Below are 20879 nucleotides of genomic sequence, written 5' to 3'. Positions count from 1 at the left end.
TGTGCGTTACCAGCCCGGCGAACAAGTCTGGGTGTGGAGCCCAATCTGCATGCGAGGGCGCTCTGAGAAGCTTCTGCGCCGATACTTTGGCCCCTACGAGGTGCTCCGCCAGCTCAGTGAAGTCACCTATGAAGTTCTTCCACAGGGAACCGTTCCCTCTTCTAGACGGCCGACCTCCGAAGTTGTCCATGTCGCCCGGATGAAGCCATACCACGCCCGCTAGCCCCTTGCGTGTGTCTACACCGTACGCCAGACACATGCGACTACCCTTGTTGTCCTGCCTCCCATTGCTGCCTCACCGAGTCGGTGTCTTTCAGATAGGGGGAGTAATGCCACACTACTAATTCCTATAGTGGCACCGTATCGCGACTAAACTGTGTTACCTGGCAGTTGGCAAGCCTTGAGCCATCTCGGGGCTAGATGTTTTCTCGTCTTCATCTCTCGAGCTGCCTGCTGCCTTGCACGTTCCAACAGCATCTTGCACATATAAGTAGACCAGCCCTGCATACGTCAACCGTTCCTCGGTGACAGTATTGAAGTATTTGCAGTTAGGAAGCCGCACATTGCTAAATGAAACAGTGGCACATACCCCATGTCTGACTGTGCAGGAAACTGGTGGTGCAATATTTTTTTGTGCTTTGAGTATATTGCGAAAAATACTGTGGAGACATGAGGTTACAGCATCTTGTACTTGCTGCAAGAGACAATGACAGCGCAAGCTGGCAGCCAGAACATCAGTGCGCGTGAAAGCAAATGATGATGTGGGAAAATATCTGAAAATACCCTTTTTTTTATAGCGCTTGAAAATGTACTATATATCAGCAGCTTTTTCAGAAATTGCAAAATGAGAAGTATTTTTCATGTTTTGCTGCTTTCTAATTGAACACTTCCATGTATTGTTTCAACTGGAAACACTGTCAGCTATTATGAGCACTTCCGTGTCTGATTACGAGATAAAAAGTTATATTACTTTTCGACCTCAAAGAAGAGGCACGGGTGACACTGTCTAAAGTGTTATCTGTGTCTCCTCTCTTTCTTTTCTGTGGTTTCAGTTGTGCTCATCTCTCAATCTGGAAATGCACCAGCATCGCTTACATAAGTTCTCCTCAAGCAGCATTGCTGCCTTTATAATTGCACAATACATGTCGTTTTTTATCCTCTTTGCTCTATACAAAATTGCTTGTATAGTGTGAACACGTAAAAAGAGAGTTTGTTTTGCGGAAGGAATTATTGTGCAATGATAAAGACTTTAGGATGCAGTCTTGTTTTGAAATTATTTGCCATTCTTTAGGGTGGGATAATGCACCTCACTATTGGTTGCTGTATTTAATGGATTAAGATAACTAAGTTCTGGTACGCACAGAGGGATTAGGCGAGTACAAGTACTAACTTCATCTACACTAGTGAGGTGTTCTGCTGTGTGAGGGCTTGAATCTCATCAGTATTTGCAAACACCCAGTATTGTTCACGCAGGAATGCCTACCATGGAATGAGCCCATACTGTGCAAGCCTGTGTGGTGTTGGCAACTACAAGCACCACATACCATCTAGCTTTGGGACATTCCATGTGAGTATATAATGTGTCACATTGGAGCACAATAAAAGAGCATGAGCATATGAGACTGGTGCACTGTGATCCTGAATGTTCAGCCTGCCTGAGCCTTATGCCTTGTTCAGATTGAGAGTAAGGTCTGGTTACTCAACGCATGGATCTCCCTCAAGCAGCAGTGTGACTTCTGACTGCTTAAGTACCTGAGCTTGGAAATAAAACAAATTCATGATAGTATAATTTAACCAAGCATACCTTCAGGTGCATGTAGTTGAAGCAGTTTTTCAAAGGAATAAAAAAAACTCTGTCTGTTTGCACACCTCTCTGTTGCAACCAGTGTGCAGCAATACTAAACTGCAAATGCATTTATCAGTCAGAATTTTCGATTTTGTTTAGTAGTACCATAACCTGTAGCTTCTACAGACAGTGGATACATCTTCTACAGAGCAGAAGCAGGTGTTGGTGCTATTTCTACCAGCTGCTTGTATGCTTTGATGTAGACAAAATACAAAGAAAAAGTTCGGCAGGGAACAATTTCAAAGGCTCTTTTTTTTTTTCTGAAAACAAAAATCATACTTCTAAGTCTTTAAGGCATTCAAATACACTCACATATTTATACTTTGACCACTTCAGTGGTCGAGTAGCAGGTTTATATATGGCAAAATGGAGTTTTGTTGCTTTATAGAGTGTTCGGGCTTTCGGGCTAGTCTGCATCATAAAGCTTCAAAAAAAATTTTTGATGCACAATGTGATTTTTGGACAGTAAACCAAAATGACATTTAAGCCAAGAAAGATAAGCACCTTAATTTGGTTATTTAGTAGCATATAACTGACAGATAATTAGGCAGTGTAGCATGGAATAATTTTGTGATGAAAGGCAAATCAATCACCATTGATTACAAAAAACATGTTTGGTTATGATATGTAGCATATTGCTTGCACAGTTTTGTGCCTTGCTTCAAAATTTAGATGCTCTCAATACTGAATGCTTTTTCATGAAGAGTATTCAGGGGAAGCATTGTTTCCAATACACTCAAAGCTCATAAAATTTTTTGTAGAAACTGAAGATGTTTGAGAACCATGAATTAGACTTTTTCTATGAAATGACTCAACTCTTCACTGCACTAAAAGGAGCCAGTCACTTCACTGTACAGGCAATGCTGTAATCTTCACTGGCTTTCTTACCACCTACCCATTCTTGAATACCTTCAATGTTGCCGAACGTCATGGGCTGCTATGTCGTGGAAAAGGTTAGTTTGTGTTAATGCTTGCAGATTTTTATTTACAGATACTGCAGGCCCTTCTCGGGCCCATGCACGAGTGGTTACAAGGAGGGAATATAAAACAAAGGGAATACGTAAAGTACAAGGGTACAAAAATAACATTTCATCGCTATAGTGGCACAGGGTACTAATGACGTCAAAGCCAGGAGAAGAAACTAGCGGGTTGAAAAGGAAACACATGTAATTGCAAAGAAAATACAAATGGAAATTGGGCGACATAGGTTCATCACGGTGGTACTGACAGTGATTCAACTCTGTTAACATGCTCTATGAATGATTCGATTGAGTTGCAGTTTACAGCAGCCGGTGGTAGTTTATTCCAGCAAAAAATAGCCGATGGGAATAAAGAATATTTATGAGCATTAATGTGGCTTATGGGTTGATGAAGTGCTTTTTCATGGTTATTTCTTGAAGAGTGACGGAATGGTTCCTGGAGGTATGTTTCTCTTGAGATGTTCAAATGACCGTAATAAAGTAAGTACAGAAATTTAAGCCTTGATGTTATTCTGCGCTGTGCTAAGGTGTGAAGATCTGCTTTGTGAAGTAGGTTAGATACGCTAGAATGTCTAGAAAAATTTGAGTATATGAAGCGTACTGCTAGGTTTTGAATACGTTCCAGCTTGCCTATCAAATATTTTTGGTGTGGGCTCCAAATAAGATCCGCGTATTCTAAGGTCGGTCTTACGAGTGTTTTATACGCATTAAGTTTCACGTTAGGAGGTGCGTTGCGTAATCTTCTTCTAAGGAAATACAGCTTACCTTGGGCCTTATGACATATGTTTTTAATGTGCTGTTCCCAGCATAGATTGCTTGATAGTGTCACTCCTAGGTATTTAATGTTATTAGTTCTCTCGACAGGAACATTAGTTATAGTGTATAAAAAATCTAGTGGCTTTTTTTTCTTACTGAAAGTTATGCTCTTTGTTTTGGTGGCATTAAGTCTCATTCCCCACCTAGTGCACCAAGACTGAATAGACGATAGAGATTCATTTAGTTTAATTTGATCATTAATGGTGTCTATTTCCTTATATACCACGCAGTCGTCCGCAAAGAGCCGAATTTGTACCTCAGGGTCAACGCATAGATAAATATCATTGATATATATTAAAAACAATAAGGGGGCGAGGACTGAACCCTGTGGTACACCTGAGTAGACATCCAAATTATCAGATTCGGAACTTTTCAGTTTGACGCACTGTTTACGATTTTTCAAAAAGCACTCAACCCATGAAATGATAGTGTTTTCGATCCCTATAGCCTGCAGTTTTGTTATTAAATCTAGGTGAGGAACTAAATCAAATGCCTTAGAGAAGTCTAAAAAAATGGCGTCTAACTGACTCCTTACATTAAGGGCGCTTGCGATATCGTGCGTTATCTCTGCCAACTGTGTGGTTGTTGATAATTTCGACCTAAAGCCATGTTGCCTACTGTAGAGGAGGTTGTTAACCTCTAAGTGGTTAATAATTGCTTTGTAAATAATATGTTCGAGTATTTTACAAGTAGAGCTTGTTAGCGAGACCGGTCTGTAGTTGTTTAGTTCATTTTTGGGACCGCCTTTATGAATTGGAACTACTTTAGCCCTGAGCCAGTCATCCGGGACTGTTAGGGTTTGCAACGACAGAGTGAAAATTCGGAACAAATATTTGGAAACCCAGAAGGCGTATCTGTTCAGGAAATTATTTGAGATGTCATCAGGCCCCGGAGATTTCTTTACGTCTAGATTGCGCAGCAGGCAGAAAATGCCGTCTTCACTAATGTTTATTTCTGACATGGGATGAGTGATGGAGTAAGAATCAAGGGAAGCACCTGAAACCGAGCGTGAGAAAACAGACTGAAAGAACGAGTTAAATTTGGTAGCAATAGCGGCAGTGTTGGTTATAGTTTCACTGGACGTTTTTATTTCAGAAACTGTGGATTGCTCGCATGCTAAGTAGCGCCAAAACTTTGCCGGGTCATGCTTCATAAATGACGGTAACGTCTCCGAGAAGAAACGTGTTTTCGCAGCTCGAATTTTACCTTTGAGTGTACTGACAAGGCATGCAAGGTTGCTTGATAGGCAACGCTTGCACCGCCGCTTAATCTTTCTTTTCAGATGGATAATTTCTCGCGTTATCCACGGATATTCTCGGTTCACACGTTTTTTCCTCAAAGGAATGTACTGCTTTTCGCAGAAGTGAACAGTTTTTTTGAAATAGGACCACATTTCACATACGTCATTGAGTGCTTCAAATGCTGGGTAACAAGATTCCAGGCGAGCAAAAACAGAAGTGTCATCTGCCCGCTCGTAATCTTTAACAAAAGTGACAGATGGTTTCACAGTCTTAGTTGAAACATGCAACGGACATGCTAGGATTAACATCTTATGATCTGAGATTCCATGAGCTACATTTACGGAACAATCTTGAAGTGAATTGCTAACAAGCATAAGGTCGAGTAGAGAAGAGCAACACCCGACAGTACGAGTATCAGAAGTTACTAATTGTTTTAATGAAAAACTAAAGGTACTTAGTAACAACATTTCAGCGCTTTTCACTTCCTTGTTGTCGTGTGACATGTCTGACCAATTGATTCCAGGCAAGTTAAAGTCTCCTGTAATGATTATTTTGGATCGTGAGTTGGTACATTGCATGAGGTAGTCGTGCATTACTTCGAGATACTCGGGGGGAGCATTGGGTGGTCGGTACACGCCTCCGAGGAGTATGCGTTTGCCCGCGTATTCTATATTACACCATATGCTTTCATGACCATCAATGTCCTCCAGGCGGGAAAATTTAATGTTGTTTTTTATTGCTATCGCGACTCATGTAAAGAATAGTACATAAAGAGCAGTGAAAATCATGTGTACAGCATGGTTTAATGTATTCATGCTTTGCAGTCATTATTCAAGTTTCAACTAAGGTTGGGAGGAGCTGTTGCATATCAGGCAGTGCCTACCAAGCTCGTTTAGCACATTCAATATTTAAATTTTGGGCTCATTGTTATTTTTCTGTTGGTCATGGGTTATCTATTGAGGGCTCTTCGAGCATATATCATATAAGGGACTTCCGCCAGGGTAAATCGCGTTGCAACCAGCATTGGTGGGCGTTCCATCAGTGTTGTGATAAGTCACAAATGAAAACTCTTGCAATAATAATTGAAAATAACTTCCATTCACTCTCTGCTGCCCCAATACAATGTTTCCCAGGTGGGCACTAGTGGTAGAGCTACTGCTGTCACTTTGTCGCCTGATAGAATGACAAAACACAGCAGTTTTTTTGTTTATTTTTTACTATCAGCAAAAGCACAAACCTGGCTTTCAAATTTTGACATGATCAATCATGGAGCTGTTTGCATCGTTAGCGTTTGACATTGATTCACACTCATTCTTTTACAGTGAAAATGATACTGGTGAGCAGAACAATTATTCCTTTTCGTCAAAAGACCCATTGAGTTCATTTATTCACTCTAGGAATTATAACAGTGGTTAAAAAGAGATGGCGTTTTACTTACAGACACATAGCAAACAGCTTGGCCTCCACATAAGATAGTGCTTGTGTACCGAGTCAAATTATTGACCAAAAATCAACAGACATGACGATGGGCTGCCAATAAATGTTTCATGAAACATTTTTACCTAGCTATGGGTTTTTCCATAGCTCCTAGCTCTTGTGGGTCAGATGTCATGACCACAAACGGTTGACATATATATATAACCTATTATTTAAGAAACAATATGTAACCTTTTGAGAGACAGAATAATAAAAAAAATATTGAGAGAGAGAACCTTGGATTTTGCATTTTTCTAAATGCTGACATTTATTTAAAATATAAAAAGATAAACAGCATCCTGTAAAATGAATGAAAGGAACAAGTTAATTCATTAGCAAGTCTCATGTTGACACTAAATTTAATATGCAAGCCTGTTTCTCCCAGGCAATGAATCCTGACCCATATCGAGGTGTCTGGGGCGGCGCCAAGTGTCGCGACTCCCCAGTTCAGACAGACCGGACTTGTTCGTGTGGAACAGAATGTGAAGCTGCCTCACGCTATGCTGATCAGCTCAGTGAGGTACTGCAACAGAGCGTGTCAAAGAAGAAGGTGGCAGCGTTCTTTGCAGAGAGCATCCAGGTATTCATCAGTCTTCTCTGGCTCCTCTTGTGGCACTGTTAAAAGACTGTAGACACCAAATTTTTACTTGCATTTTTCTTCTGTGAAATGATGCATTAAACATTAGTATGTGTGGATCTTCCCGTGGTATGCCCCTACGACCACTAAATAAATAATTATTAAGTGTGTGCAAGTTCTGAAATCTTCGAATATGAATCGAATACGAATATGAAGAAAAAATGGTTTCAAATATCGGATCGAATATCTATTCAGCACTAAAAAATATTTCATAAAATGATAAATAAGCAAATATTGCTCTTATTTAAAAAAAAATAATGTCTGGTCTTTGCAACTGAAATAGACAAAACTATGTGCACAGAAATGTATACTACTTGATCAGACAGCATAACAGTATCCAACCTGTAATGTGGTCATGCAAAATGAAATTCATTAAATGACTTGGCTGAGAACAAAAAAATAACATGCTGGCTAGTAAAACCTCATTAATTTGGTGTTCAATGGAACGGAAGAAATGACCGGGTTACCCGAAGGTCAATCTATAAAATGCCCCACAGCTCCCGACAAAAACTAAAAAATAAAATAAACTGCCGAAAATGCAAAAATGCAGTACAACCCTGAGGTGGCTCCATCGCACTAACGCCTGTAAGCCTGTTACAAGCGCCCAGTATCGGTGAACGTAATTAAGTGGGGAATGCATAATGGCACGGGACGGCAAGACCGCTTCTAAAAAAAAAAAAAAGCTGCCACCATTTGGAAGACGTTGAAGTAATGAGCGTTAGCTCTTTGGTTTACTAGATGAAGAAAGCGAAGAAGAACGCAGTGCTCGCATCGAGAAACGGAATGTAATACCCTTTGAAACGGGGTGGATTGTCACCATGCTCGGCTAGGCAGCGTGCGTGCATGCCTAGCCGAACGATCGCCGCCTAGCGCCATCTATAAGAGAAATTACGATGCACGTCTACCCATTGTTGAGTTGCACCCCCTCAAGATACGTCCCAAAACAAAATTTGCTTCGTTTGGGGTGTCAAGGTGGGCGTAGAATTCGGCTTGTGGTGTGATATGGTGACGCTTCAATTAGTAATTGCATGTATACAATGTTTACCTATTATGTAATTGTGGTTTTATTTCTATACCACAACCCATAGGGTTTTATTTGCCTACCAAATTCGGTATACAACTGCCCCCGGATGGGTGCCCATTGTTGTCGGAGTATATATAGTGGAACGAATGTATACATGTATAGCGGTCCCGTAACGGGACAGTTTTCCTACCTGTTTTAGGATATTTTTTGGTAGGGGGGTGGGCTAAGGATGAGAGGGCACAACCAATTTTAATGGCCGCTATCTTGGATTTGAGAAGCCGAAACTATACCGCCATTTCGTCCCCTGATGTCATACTCACATAGTTCCTCCTCTATCCACCATATTGGACCGTGACGTCATCATTGGCACATGGCAGGTGGTTGTTTCTACAATGCTATTGTAGATGGCGCTACAAGTCTCAATGCGAGATGCGCTGTTTTCTAGTTGCAGCCACAGATGGCACTTTGATCTCAGGGTGGTAAGAGACCTCATGAAATTTCGAAACGTGATGAGTAGTTGCTGCCACAGATGGCGCTGTGATCAAGGGTTGTAGCAGGCCCCACGAAATCTCGTGATGAGCTAGAGCTAACGCTCTTAAAAAAGACCAGCGACGCACCAGTTGGCATCCGAAAGCGGCGCGGAGCTGGGATTGGACTGCCGGCGAATGCGCAGGCCGGCAGCTGCCGTCACCATGGGCGAGCAGCAAACCTCAGAAACCAAAGCCTCACGGCCAGGCTATTTTTTGGCTTAGCGACATGGGCCATCCGATCGTTCTCACGCCAGCCATTATATCCACGTAAGTGATGCACGGGTTAATATGCACCATGCAGTAAATGGGATTTTTACACGATCGCTTGCCCTGCTGAGACACCTCGACTACCCCATTTGGTAACCTCACGCAAAGTTCCACAAGTGGGCTTTCCCGCATATCGCAGTGAACCAAAACGAGATGGCGGACCTCACGCTAGGAGAGTTATGAAGGCGACAGGACGAATGCCATGGGTGTGAGCATTAAGTATGCGACATATTACGGAAGGATAAAAAAATACGCTTTCGCATTGTGGTTGTTCGAAGCGGGTCGTCGGTCATCTTGTACGTAGCATTTGTGGTATGTGGGAAATCCCACTTGCGGAATTTGACAAACCAGGTTCAGCCTAGCAACGTTGGAATGCGATTGGTCCGCAATAAACGACGGAGAAGAAAGGGAACAGGACCTTTGCATTGTTTTTATGGAACTTTAAACTCGATCGTCAGATAATTTGCCCAGATACTGTGGGTTCTGCCACGGTCGAATTTCTGAAAATCGGCGTGGTATATGATCGCTGGCGAGTATTTGGCAATTTTCGAATATTCGGAAATCCTCGATAACAATTTCTCGAATACGAATATGTACCAGATGTCAAACATATTTGATTCATATTCGAAATTTTGAATATTCGCGCACCTCTATTTATAATTTAATTTCTTCTTGATGCTTTTTTGGTTTCAGTTTTAACACTGAACAATGGTTGTGATGTCAAAGATGACTTTAGGTCGCATGAGGCATCAAAGAAACTGCAGCATAATTGGCGATATGTTGTTAAATCAGAACAACGCTAAAGCCAGCCTGCCTCAAAAGCCAGAATCACAGCGAATAAAGAAGCAGTGATTATATTTCAGTTTTTTTTTTTCATGCCTTAAGTGACCTTTACTGTCCTTTGGCATATCACGGCCATCGTTCAGCTGTTGAAGCCGAAACTAAAGCAGGTGAAAGAAGAAATTTAATTGTAAATTTTCTAGCGGCTGTAGGTGAAGGCCGTGTGGTGATCTATGTATTCTAATGTCTTTGCATCATAACAGAGAAGAAAACATGCAACTAAAATTAGGGGCCTCTACTCCTTCAATTAAGGTGCATGTATGTGTCATTCTGATGTACTAACACTCTTGGAACAGTGAAAAAGAAAACTTTTGATGGAAATCAATGAAATCTTTAGCTTAAAAGACTAATGGTGAGGGCATGGCCAAGCGATATGATGAAGTGACTGGTCTGGCTGATCATTTATAAGTAGGGGTCGGAGTTTTGGTTTTTACTTTTCGAACATTCAGCGGACTATTTTCACTGTTTATTTCAGAATGCAGTGTTCAGTTTTTTTGGGGGTGAATATTTTTTCCGCAGATGAATTACTTACTTTTTTCGAGTATATGACGTTATATTCCGGTACTTTCAAAAGTCACTTAAAGTTGATCTTGTCCTTTTTGTCAGCATGAGCAGTCAATTTACAAATAATTAATGCACAAATAGTAGTGCTTAGAGCTGTGCTTGTAGAGGAGGTACTATTGCCTATAAAAATAAATAATCGAAGTTATATGATGGAACCGTCGGACAAAAACGCAAGTGAAAGTCTACTTCTAAAAACTGGGTTGTCACTTTTTGTTGGGTTGATCCACTGGGTTGTGTGATGGGACGAGGCATTACATGGCCGACATGTCGACAGCAGCGATGGGACTGCTACTGAACATGTGATAGCCAGAACATGACACATTTTTATGACACGCTTATGCTTGGCTCCGCGTCACTGTACTTAGATGCAGTGGGGGAGCCAACTTTGAAATCAAATTTTATTTGTACAAATCAAATAAAGTAACTGCCCTAAGTGAATGATGACAGCAAACAAATGGTGAAGAGGTGGAGCCTACCGGTCTGCAGAGGTTTCTGAGGTAGCAGAGAAACGCCTGCCAATACCATGCCTATGGCTGTTGTACTTTGTTAATTTTTTTTTGACTGAGTGTAACTGCTACTCCACAACCAGATTGCTCTAGTGTGCATGTCAAGCGGGCTGACCTTTTTCAGTTTTGAAAATTGCATCCAACTTACTGACCGCAGCGGTGGGCAAGTCGTTGAGCATCCGCCTCGCATGCGGGAGGTGCGGGGTTCGATCCCCAGTTCCGCCGGGTACCCACCGGTGATACAATGAGTACAAGCTTTCCCCTGGTCTGGTGCTCGGCTTCTTTAGGCTGAAATGCTTGGGAAATGGGTCTTTGACCCCACCTTGAGAAATGAAAAACACCTTGTGCCATGGCGCTCTTTGGCCGTAGATGCCCTTGCACCATATAAATTCATAATCACCATAATCACTGGCATCCAGCTTACTTTTATTGTTTTCTTTTTTTGGGGGGGGGGGGGGAGGGGTTGGAGTGTGGTGTTCAAACTGAAAAGTCCACCTCTTGTTTATAAGTAGGGCTTGGAGTTTTTGGTCTTTCTTTTTTAAAATTTGGCTGACTTTTTTGAGTGTCTATTTCAGAATGTGACTTCAGTTTTTTTCTCTTTAGTGAATATTATTTTTGACGAATGAAATACTCACCTGACTTTTTTTCAAATGATTTAATGCTGCAATCGTGTTTGGTCAGAAGTAATTTAAAATCTATCTCGGTGTTTTTGTCATCATAACAGCTTATTTATTAGTAATTAATGTGGAAATGGTAGTACATGGAGCTGTGCTTGTGAAAAAAGTTGCTATCATTATTAAAAGAGTAAGTCAGTCAGGGTAAATGAGGTAGCAGACAGACAAAAACGAGAGTGGAATTGCTTCTAAGAAGTAGATTGACATGTTGTCATTGGGTTGTCGCGCTAGGTTGAGCGTGAGGGCGGGGCATCACATGGTCTGCATGTTGATGACAGCGATTGAACTGCTGCTCAATCATCACAGTGACCAGAACATACTTTTTCATTAGACCCTTGCACGGTTTCATGTCCATGTCCTACATGCAGTTGATAAACCTACCTAACTGACTAGCTGCTCTGAGCAGATGATGATAGGGAACAAACAGTCCTTAGCTAGCAGGCGGCGAGGAGGCAGTGCTTCAGGGTCTGCAGAGGTGTGTAATCTAGCAGAGCAAATACCTCAAATCACACAGCTGTGCTGCTTATCTAGCAGTACCATCGTGACATCATGCTTCTGGCTTCCCTACTTAGTCAGTTTTCAACTGACCATTCTCGCTTAAAACCGAATTTTTAAAACTAAATTCTGCATGCTTTTGTCACTTTTTTTCTAGTTTGCACCAAAAAGTCCAACCTATTTATAAGATAGCGTGGAGTTACTTATGTGTTTATTTTATTCAGTTCATTTTAAAGTTTACAAGAGTGTATTTGTGATCCGTACCTTTACAAGTTTGATCGTCGTAAAATGCAAGCTGGGTTCAGGCTGTTGGGTGTTGGTTAATGTCTGCATCATGGGGTGCATATTTGACACGCCCATTTTCATAATGACTCAGAGTGGCTCTGTGTGCAGTGTACATTATAGTTCCATGTGAAAACTCTTCTTATCAGCTGATCGCAGTTTAAGAATGGCACAGGAGCTTTTCTGTTTCTGCCTATTGTGCTTGTTTATATTTTTAATTTAGCACTGCAGTGTCTTACATATTTTGTTACCATATTTCCCCGTGTATAAGGCATTGTTTTTTTCTGGATTTTTAACTGGTGCATTCTTAGAACGGTGCGACTTACATATGACAAAAAACTATGCCACCACATGCCATCTTTTGCCATGCCTAGTAATTATGTCTGAAAAGATGTATAAAAGAGGAAAAAATTGGTTATTAGAGAGTTTTACCCTAGCACGATCCGTGTTCTGCTACCATGACCCACTTCCAGGGAGACCCAGCTGCACTTGCACAATGGCAGGTGTGCACTCCTAAGGGTCATCTGCGCAGGCACAGATAGCTCCCCTGCCAAAGCTGATGACAGTAGTGGAACACTGATCGCGCAATATATGCAGCAACAGTTTTTTTTTCTTTAATGTTAGCCTATGGGTAGAACACACAACGGCCGCCGCGGTGACTAAGTGGTTATGGAACTCGGCTGCTCACCCAAAAGGTGCGGGTTCGATCCCAGCCGCGGCAGTCGAATTTTGACGAAGGCGAAATTCTTGAGGCTTATGTAGTGTGTGATGTCAGTGCATAGTGGTCAAAATTTCAGGAGCCCTTCACTACGGCGTCCCTCATAGCCTGAGCCGCTTTGTGACGTTAAACCACCATAACCGTAAACCATAAACACACAATCTCGCCGCATCCAGCCCAGCATATTCTCAGAAGTTTCATTTTCGGCGTCGTATCCGTGTAGCTATTTAACACGCATTGTGCGAAGTATGTGGTATGCACTTATGGATAGAAAAGTATGATCACCTCAGCCACCCAGTCCTACCTCAGCCACTGTTCTAAGTTTTTGTTAAAAGGTATAGCTCACAGACCTGTGGCTATTTTGTTATAGAAGGGAACACAGCTTTTAAATGGCTGTTGCACTAGCACATGTACGTGCACGCTTTGACTCAAGGTGCACGGGGCCACCAGAATTCTGTGCCACATGACATCTTGTTGCCGGTGTGGTATGTGGAGCTGCGTGCAAGGAGAAGACCATCACTGCCAGATGGCACATTTTTCGCATGCCATAAAATTGATGATGATGATTATGGATTTTTATGGCGCAAGGGCAGCTATGGCCAAAGAGCGCCATGTCACAAGGTATTTTTTCTTTTTCTCAAGGTGGGGTCAAAGACCGATTTCCCCAAGCATTTCACCCTAAATAAGCCGAGCACCAGACCAGGGGAAAGCTTGTACCCATTGTATCACCGGTGGGTACCCGGCGGCACTGGGGATCGAACCCCGCACCTCCCGCATACGAGGCGGATGCTCAACCACTTGGCCACCGCTGCGGTCGCATGCCATAAAATTGAATTTGGTGTTGGCCCTACTTGTCTTTTTACATTGAGGTATATATCAGCAATTCGCAATGTGTCTCAAGAAAGATGTGATATATCTTTTATTAAAGCAAAGTTTTTATTGTGAAGCTTGATGCTTAGCTGCAATTTAAAACAGTTGTGTTGCTCTTTGCATACTATATTTAATGTGAATCAGTTATGTATAAAATGCTTAATTATTGGTGTGTCAAATTTCTACAGTGTGATTTTGTGTTCAGTGATAAGGACAGCAATATTAATGAAGTTTGAAGTCATATGCTGCTAAAAGTTTTTCTTTCTGTGTGTTGGTAGGGTGTTGGAGGCTCAGTTCAATATCCCAAAGGCTACCTGAAGAAAGCTCACAAATTGATCAAGGATAAGGGAGGTCTTTTTGTTGCAGATGAGGTAAGTGTATTTATTTAAATTAAATGTAAACTGTTATCATTGTCCATGTACATGTCAGTGCTCTACACTTGAGTGCATGTGGTTGGCCTGTGAGCTTAGAAAGAAATATAAGTATGATGTAGAACAAGCACTGATGACTTTTTGAGCTAAAAATGCTTCTGAAGTCTGTCTTGTATGCTCACCCTTTCTGCTTGAACAGCACTGACATAATTTGAGAGTTAAGCTAGCAGTGCAGAAACTTACAAATGGCAGCCCACATTGATGAAACCTGCATGCTTGATCACAAGATGGAAAGGCGTTTGCACAGTTAAAAAGCCTCTGACTAGAATGCAGATTTTTCTGTTTTAAGGTAAGATGGAAGAGAGAGCAGTAATGAATTGACGACTTAATGTTGATAAGTATGTTAGCTAAGTTTGCAATGGGAAAAAATAATCGCATATATAGTGATAGAACACTCTGGTGTCTCAACTGCATTTCCCATTCTATTGCTTACTACTGCATGTTGCATGTGTTGCATGAGGTTCTGTAGTGTGCAGAAGGGAACATCTTTGTGAAGTACTGTTCTTTGTGTGAGAACTATTAAAAGCAAAAGCACATTGTGTCTCATCAACACACATAAAGGAAACTACTTACTGCAATCTTGTCAGACATGCATATTAGACTTCAATTGGTAATACAATGTTCTTGTGGTCTAGCAGGTTCATTTCGATAAATTTAAAACTGTGTGAATAAGACAGGAAAGGAAACATAGAAACGAAAACAATATACCACGAAAACTGCGCTCGTGGTGTGTTTTCGTTTCTGTGTCTCCTGTCCTGTCTTATTCATGCAGTTATGCCTTTTATTCAATTGGTACATGGCGTAAAGGCTATCAAATCTACTTCAATATAATTACATATCATCATTGTCATCCCAGCTACATTTCAGCTACAATGCTTTTTAATAATGTTTTTTGTCTCCTGGGAGAACTTGCCAGTGTCCTGCCTAGCTACCCGCATTACCTCTGAGCCAGTGCAGTGCATGTTGATAACCTAGATTCTAGATAGTCATCATGGTTGTACATGCTTCATACTACGTCAAGCATATCTGAATAGATTGAAGCAGCCAGTTTGCCACACGAAGTGGTCTGACTGAGCTGTTTTCAGATCGGCCTGAAAGGCAAATGAAGAGATTTCAAATTTTTTTTACACTGAGGTACAATATAAAAGCCAAGAAGTTCAGGGTGCAACACTAAGGTAAGAACGTGGCACTTGCGGTAATACAGTACTTTCTATGTCCACTGCTATAGACGGGGGGTGGCGCTGGTGAACACTCTCAAGGCAAAGGTACACGCAACATAAATACTCTCAAAAATAGAAGGTTCCTAGATAGCCGCTGCCACAGATCAGTTAGTAGAGCACTGTACGCAACAAATGGAGGTTGGGGGTTTAAATCTCACTGGAGGCATGTGGTTGTTTTTCTCCTTTTTCTTATCGGTTAGTTTTCAGGCAAAAAGTGATTACACTACCAGTTCACATTGATCAACACCAGACATGAAAAAGATAATTCCCCTGTGCTTTCCTTGGTTTCCATGACTGTCGCCTTCCTTCAAATGCATGTCATAACGAGCCCCTCATTTCCCTACCCTTGTCTGCTGAACTAAATCTGTGAATACATGTACAATGCATTCTTTGTTTGAGCACTGAAATATGTGTGCCTGTTTTGCACAAGTAGAAGTTTCCTTGGCGATTTTGCAATTGTGAATGTATGTTCAAGCTTGACTTCACACAAATATTGCTGAAGGAAATAATACATTACGAAAAAACGACTATGATTTCTGTTTTTTGAGCTATGTTTCAACTCAGGAAATTGACCATTCTGCTTTTTTTGCAGAGATACTGTGTCTTTGAAAATAAATTGCTTTGATACCTTTAAATACACTGAGAGAGAAAAATACTTCATTGATGTGACTGAGCGCCAAAGTGATGTAGGCACACATTGTATTAAAGGGGCTCTCAAAGGGGCTCAAATAAAGTTGTGGTATGCCTGAGGTGTTAAAGAGCACCGCTTCACGAATACCGTAGTTTCCTCCAGCAAGGACTTTTTTAATGTGCTTTGTAGGGGCTGAGTTAGCCGTAGTCAACATTTTAATTTCAGCGTCCTCATGCCTTTCCCTCTCATCTAGTCACTTTTTGCACGCTGAAAAGTTGGGACTCCTCCGCTGGCCCCATCACTGACGTGTGCGGGAATTCCCCTGGGAGTGGAACTTCCTGACCCGCCAGAGAAACGTGGCATACTGGCCGTGGCCATGGTAGCTGCCTGACGTCTGAAAGAATGTAACCAATGTCCATTCCTGAACTGGCATGCGCAGGAGCATGCAATGGAGGACATGTGAGCATAAAAAAGACGCCGGAAAGGGCTCGCCAACTTTTGCACACGATTGTGGGTGCTTTGCCGCATGTAGAAGTGTATGATTTGTCTCAGATGTTCGTGACAACACAAAGCATAGATTGATCGAATTGATGTGCTCTCCTCGGAAGGTGTTTCAGAGACCCATTAACATGGGTCAGTGGGCTTTTAGGCTATTAATGAAGGCCCTGCAGAAATCTCTGGTGTCTTGTGTTCAGCGATGCTTATATTTATTACGCCTAACCGTTTGCACAGGGTCGTATTAGGATTTTGCCCTATTCTTCCCATTTTTTCCTTGGCATGTGCCGCCAAATTCAGTTCGCATAAGTGGTTGAGATTGCTCCCGGGATCTTGGCATGTAGGCCATTGCTAACATGGTGTGCATCAAATGTGATGTGGTCATTTTGGCCTAAAAAAATATGCCTGGTGCATTCATGAAGACTGTTAGCATAATAGCTGGTAGAAGAGAATATGAGGGTCAGGCGGGGATACTGAGCTCCAAGGCGGGGGCACTGAGCTTCAAGCTGCTGTTCTCACTCTTTTCATTTGCTCAATCTTCTCATTTTAAGGCACTGTTTGTAGAAAGTATGATTTCTTTTAAAGAATATTGCGGATTGTTCTTTTAGTAGTTTAAAAGACTATGTATTGTGTGCTTTTGTAGGTCCAGACTGGGTTTGGCCGAACTGGTGATCACTACTGGGGCTTTGAAGGCCATGGAATAATGCCTGATATTGGTGAGTATGTGTGCCATGCCAGCGTTCTTATAAACTTTTCATTTACTGCAGGGAAGCTGTGACATTTCAGGTGTTACTTTTAGCAGGCATGAACAGTAGATTGAAATGCTATTTACAGTGTACAAAACAAACTTTTCTAACCACTGTGGCCTGTAGCTTTTTTCCTGAGGCAGTCATTTTTTGACTGTCATTTCAAGCCACTGTTAGCGGCAGTGTAGGAAAGAGTATTTTAGTTTTGATCCTGAGATTGTATTAGTGGTATGCAGTTGTTTTCCGGATGAGTTTTTTGCTGTGTGGAAATGACTTTTTCAGCGTATTAGCTGATAATTTATTAGAGCAGCATCCTTGGATCTCTAGGTATAACTTTAGTTTTGTGGCCAGTCCAGCTGGTACAAACAGTGTTTTATGGTTTATGGTGTTTAAAATACCAAAGTGACTCAGGCTATGAGGGACGTCGTAGTGGAAGGCTCGGGATAATTTCGACCACTTGGGGTTCTTTAATGTGCGCTGACATCGCACAGTACACGGGCCTCTAGAATTTCGCCTTCATCAAAATTCGACCTCCGTGGCCGAAGTCGAACCTGCATCTTTCGGGTCAGCAGCCGAGTACCATAACCACTGAGCCACCATGGTGGCTCTCACAAACAATGCATCAAGAAGTTAATTTTGCTGCTGCTGTTCTGTAGGCAGCACTATATTTAGAACAAAACTGTCTATACCTTTCTTTCATAGTCATAACTGTGAGGAAAGCCTGTAATGCTTGTTAAAAGATATCTGAAGTAAAGGGACGTTGGGGACAAATTTAAGTTGGCCTCTATCGATAGGGTTCTGCATTCTAATCACCAAGACACCACTTTCACTGAAAACAGAGTTTTTATAAGCTAGAAAAGACCAAAAAATGAATTACAGGTGTCTTCATCACTGGCCGATTTCGCATGTAAAATGCATGCCTTGATACCAGCATTCGCTTCAAGACAGTGGCAACCGAGCCCTATCTGCAACATACCGAGAAGGAGCCAAAGAATCAATTTATACTGAGAACAATAATTGCTTGAATTTGTCATTTTATTTTTGATGAATGTAATAATGTTATTTTTTGGCTAGCACCGCTAATAATTAATGCAAAAATGGTTTATTGATTCAACCTGTTTTTTGAACTGCATGGTAGAGAGTTTAAGAAGCGATGCATGGTGCTTGTTGTGCAAAATAGACAGAGAGAGCCAGGACCAAGGTTGTATTTGAGGTGGGTATTTTGTGGAAAGCTTGGCCGCCATTTATTGCTGTGCCCTCCTCATCAGAGGTTAGCTACCTAAATTAATGTCATTGCTTCAGGGCGACAAAAGTGGGTGCCAACTTGAACTCAAGATTTGCTACATTTAGGTGATTTTTAATGTTTTCTGTTTCAGTAAATGTATAGAACATCAATAGCAGGTATCAGTACTCCTCAAGTCTGCACAAAGTGTACTTATAGCTTAATATTTTTTCAAATCTTTGGCTTATCTTTGTGCAGAAATTCCAGAAGCTTCCAGAAACTATCAAGACTATTATCTTTTATTAAGCAAATCAAGAAGTACAAATGAAGGGCAAATTGGGATCATTCCATGCCAAACGAACCAGAGTTTGCATTCAACCCCCTCCAATCTTTTTCATAAAATTTGTGGCTCATTACTGAACCGTCTAAAGTAATTACCCTGAATAACTTTGAGGCAAAAAATTTCCTGATCATGTGATGGCCCTTCAAATTTTTCAGACGTGTACGAAACTTGGTCGTACTAAAAAATTGACAAAAAATCTAATATTTCACTTTTGCGGTCGAAAAGTTTTTATAGGTAACGCATATGCATTGTGGTTTTTTGTACAGCAGTGTTCGTAATAATAAATTAGGAGAACTCTATCAAATTTTTTTGTTAGCAAAACCTGATAGTTCAGCATTTCATGGCTTTGTTGCCGCTTGTCCGCGAGCGAAAGATGCATTTATTTCAAACAAATTTGGATTCGAAGTTGAAAAAGTTTTTCCCACCGCTCCGATTCAAACTCGAGAACTCTTATGACGTCACGGCGCACTCTTATGATGTCATAAAATGGGGTGACGTGAAACGTGACATAAACTCAACTCTGTGATTTTTGGCGGCTAGCGGTGCAGTCTAGCAGCAGCCGAAATGAAAGCTACCGCCGCCGAACGTTGAAGGCATCTATCGGGGGTCGCTACCACGCTTCGTTTATGTTTGCACCGGCATCTTGCCAGCGTTACGATGGATACCGTTCGTTCCCGAACCCGACGACGAAGTTCTCGCAAAAACTCTGGCCTGCATTTCAGCGACCTCAACCCCACAGAGCGTGCGATGCTTTTGAGGAAGCACGGTTAGGTTAGGCACCAGCGGGTCATTTCCCCGTTCCGCCGTGAGCAGCCGTTGCAAATTAAATATTATAACCCCAGTGCGGGGAGTTGCGAGGGGCCAGGACAAGGTTGGCGCGTCGCGCCCATAGGAAGCTGGTTGGGGCTTTGGGGCCAACGGATTGTGATTTCTTGAATGGAGCGGTTGCATGGTGCAGCAGGCGGCGTCGAGGATCTCCCACGGTTGCAAGGGCCAGGTCGTTTATTAATTTTTTTGCCACAAAAAACGGATGGGTGCTCAAGGGCGCTCACGTTTAAAGTTGGCGGCTTGAAAGTAAAGCCGACGCACGACGCATCAACGGCTTCCGCGCTTTTCCAGAGGTACGGGGTCCACTGGATCGGGCTCTCTCGCCCACTTGCATGTACCTTCAGATGTGTACTGTGAATGGATTAAATTAGCCGAGAGCTCGAAAAGAACAGCTCCGCCCAACTGCCGAAGCTATTGAACGATGTCACAATGCGCACCTCGCCGCGGAGCCAGATCGGTCTGGCCGGGCCGGCGGCGGCTGGCGCACTCAGCGCGAATTAGAGACATGCTCCAAGTCTCCGCCAGTGCGGTTAGAGTGCGGCGAAGCCGCCGAACGCATCGGCGGTCAAGCGCAGTTGGAACGTAGTGGGTCTCGCTTTGGCCGACGTGACGTCGCCGTGCAGCGTGCGCTCGCGCTTTTCTCTGGAGTATAAACGTGCCTTAACAGAGCCGGCGATTAACCGCTAACCAACGTATTCGGTGGCGGCATCTATGGGAGCTGCTGAAACCCCCCCGCCCACTCACTGAATAAAAAAAGAAACCTGTGCCGAGGCTCGGAATCGAACCAGGGCCTTTAGCGTTTGAGGCGGAGACGCTACCACTCCGGCGTGACATCTCAAGGTTTAACCATGAATAAAGGCGCATCTAGTGAATGCACTCTTGCGATGCAGAAGTCTCTGCGCTTTCGCTACGTATATCCTGGCCTAACAGAGCTAGGCCATCAGAAATTTTTCTTAACTGCCTTGTACCTTGCCTCCTGTCCCTAATAAACAATTTCCATTAAGTAGTTTGAAGTTGACTGGCACAACCGGGAATGTTTCACCAGGCGAGCGTGCGAAGACACAAGTGGTCTTTATACTGTGAACTGCCTTGTACGATTACCGATCATCTGACCAGCGATGTGTGATGTCAGTGCACGTTAGAGAACCGCAGGTGGTCGAAATTCCCGGAGCCCTTCACTACGGCATATCTCATAGC

General features: G+C 42.4%; 1 protein-coding gene across 1 annotated transcript in view; it reads left to right on the top strand.

Annotated features, from left to right (window-relative positions):
- Positions 1 to 1466: 1466 nt before the first annotated feature.
- The window catches only part of LOC144114830 (alanine--glyoxylate aminotransferase 2, mitochondrial-like), a 46777-nt gene continuing 27364 nt past the window's right edge, over positions 1467 to 20879 (top strand). The window contains exons 1-4 of the mRNA XM_077648816.1: positions 1467 to 1567; positions 6745 to 6939; positions 14045 to 14137; positions 17187 to 17259. Coding sequence (XP_077504942.1) covers positions 1490 to 1567; positions 6745 to 6939; positions 14045 to 14137; positions 17187 to 17259 — 439 coding nt within the window. The 5' untranslated portion in view covers positions 1467 to 1489. The remainder of the gene's footprint in view (positions 1568 to 6744; positions 6940 to 14044; positions 14138 to 17186; positions 17260 to 20879) is intronic.

The sequence above is a fragment of the Amblyomma americanum genome, chromosome 1, assembly GCF_052857255.1.
Source record: "Amblyomma americanum isolate KBUSLIRL-KWMA chromosome 1, ASM5285725v1, whole genome shotgun sequence".
NCBI lineage: Eukaryota > Metazoa > Arthropoda > Arachnida > Ixodida > Ixodidae > Amblyomma > Amblyomma americanum.
Note: the sequence above shows the minus strand (reverse complement) of the source record. Positions and strands in the feature narration are given on the sequence as shown.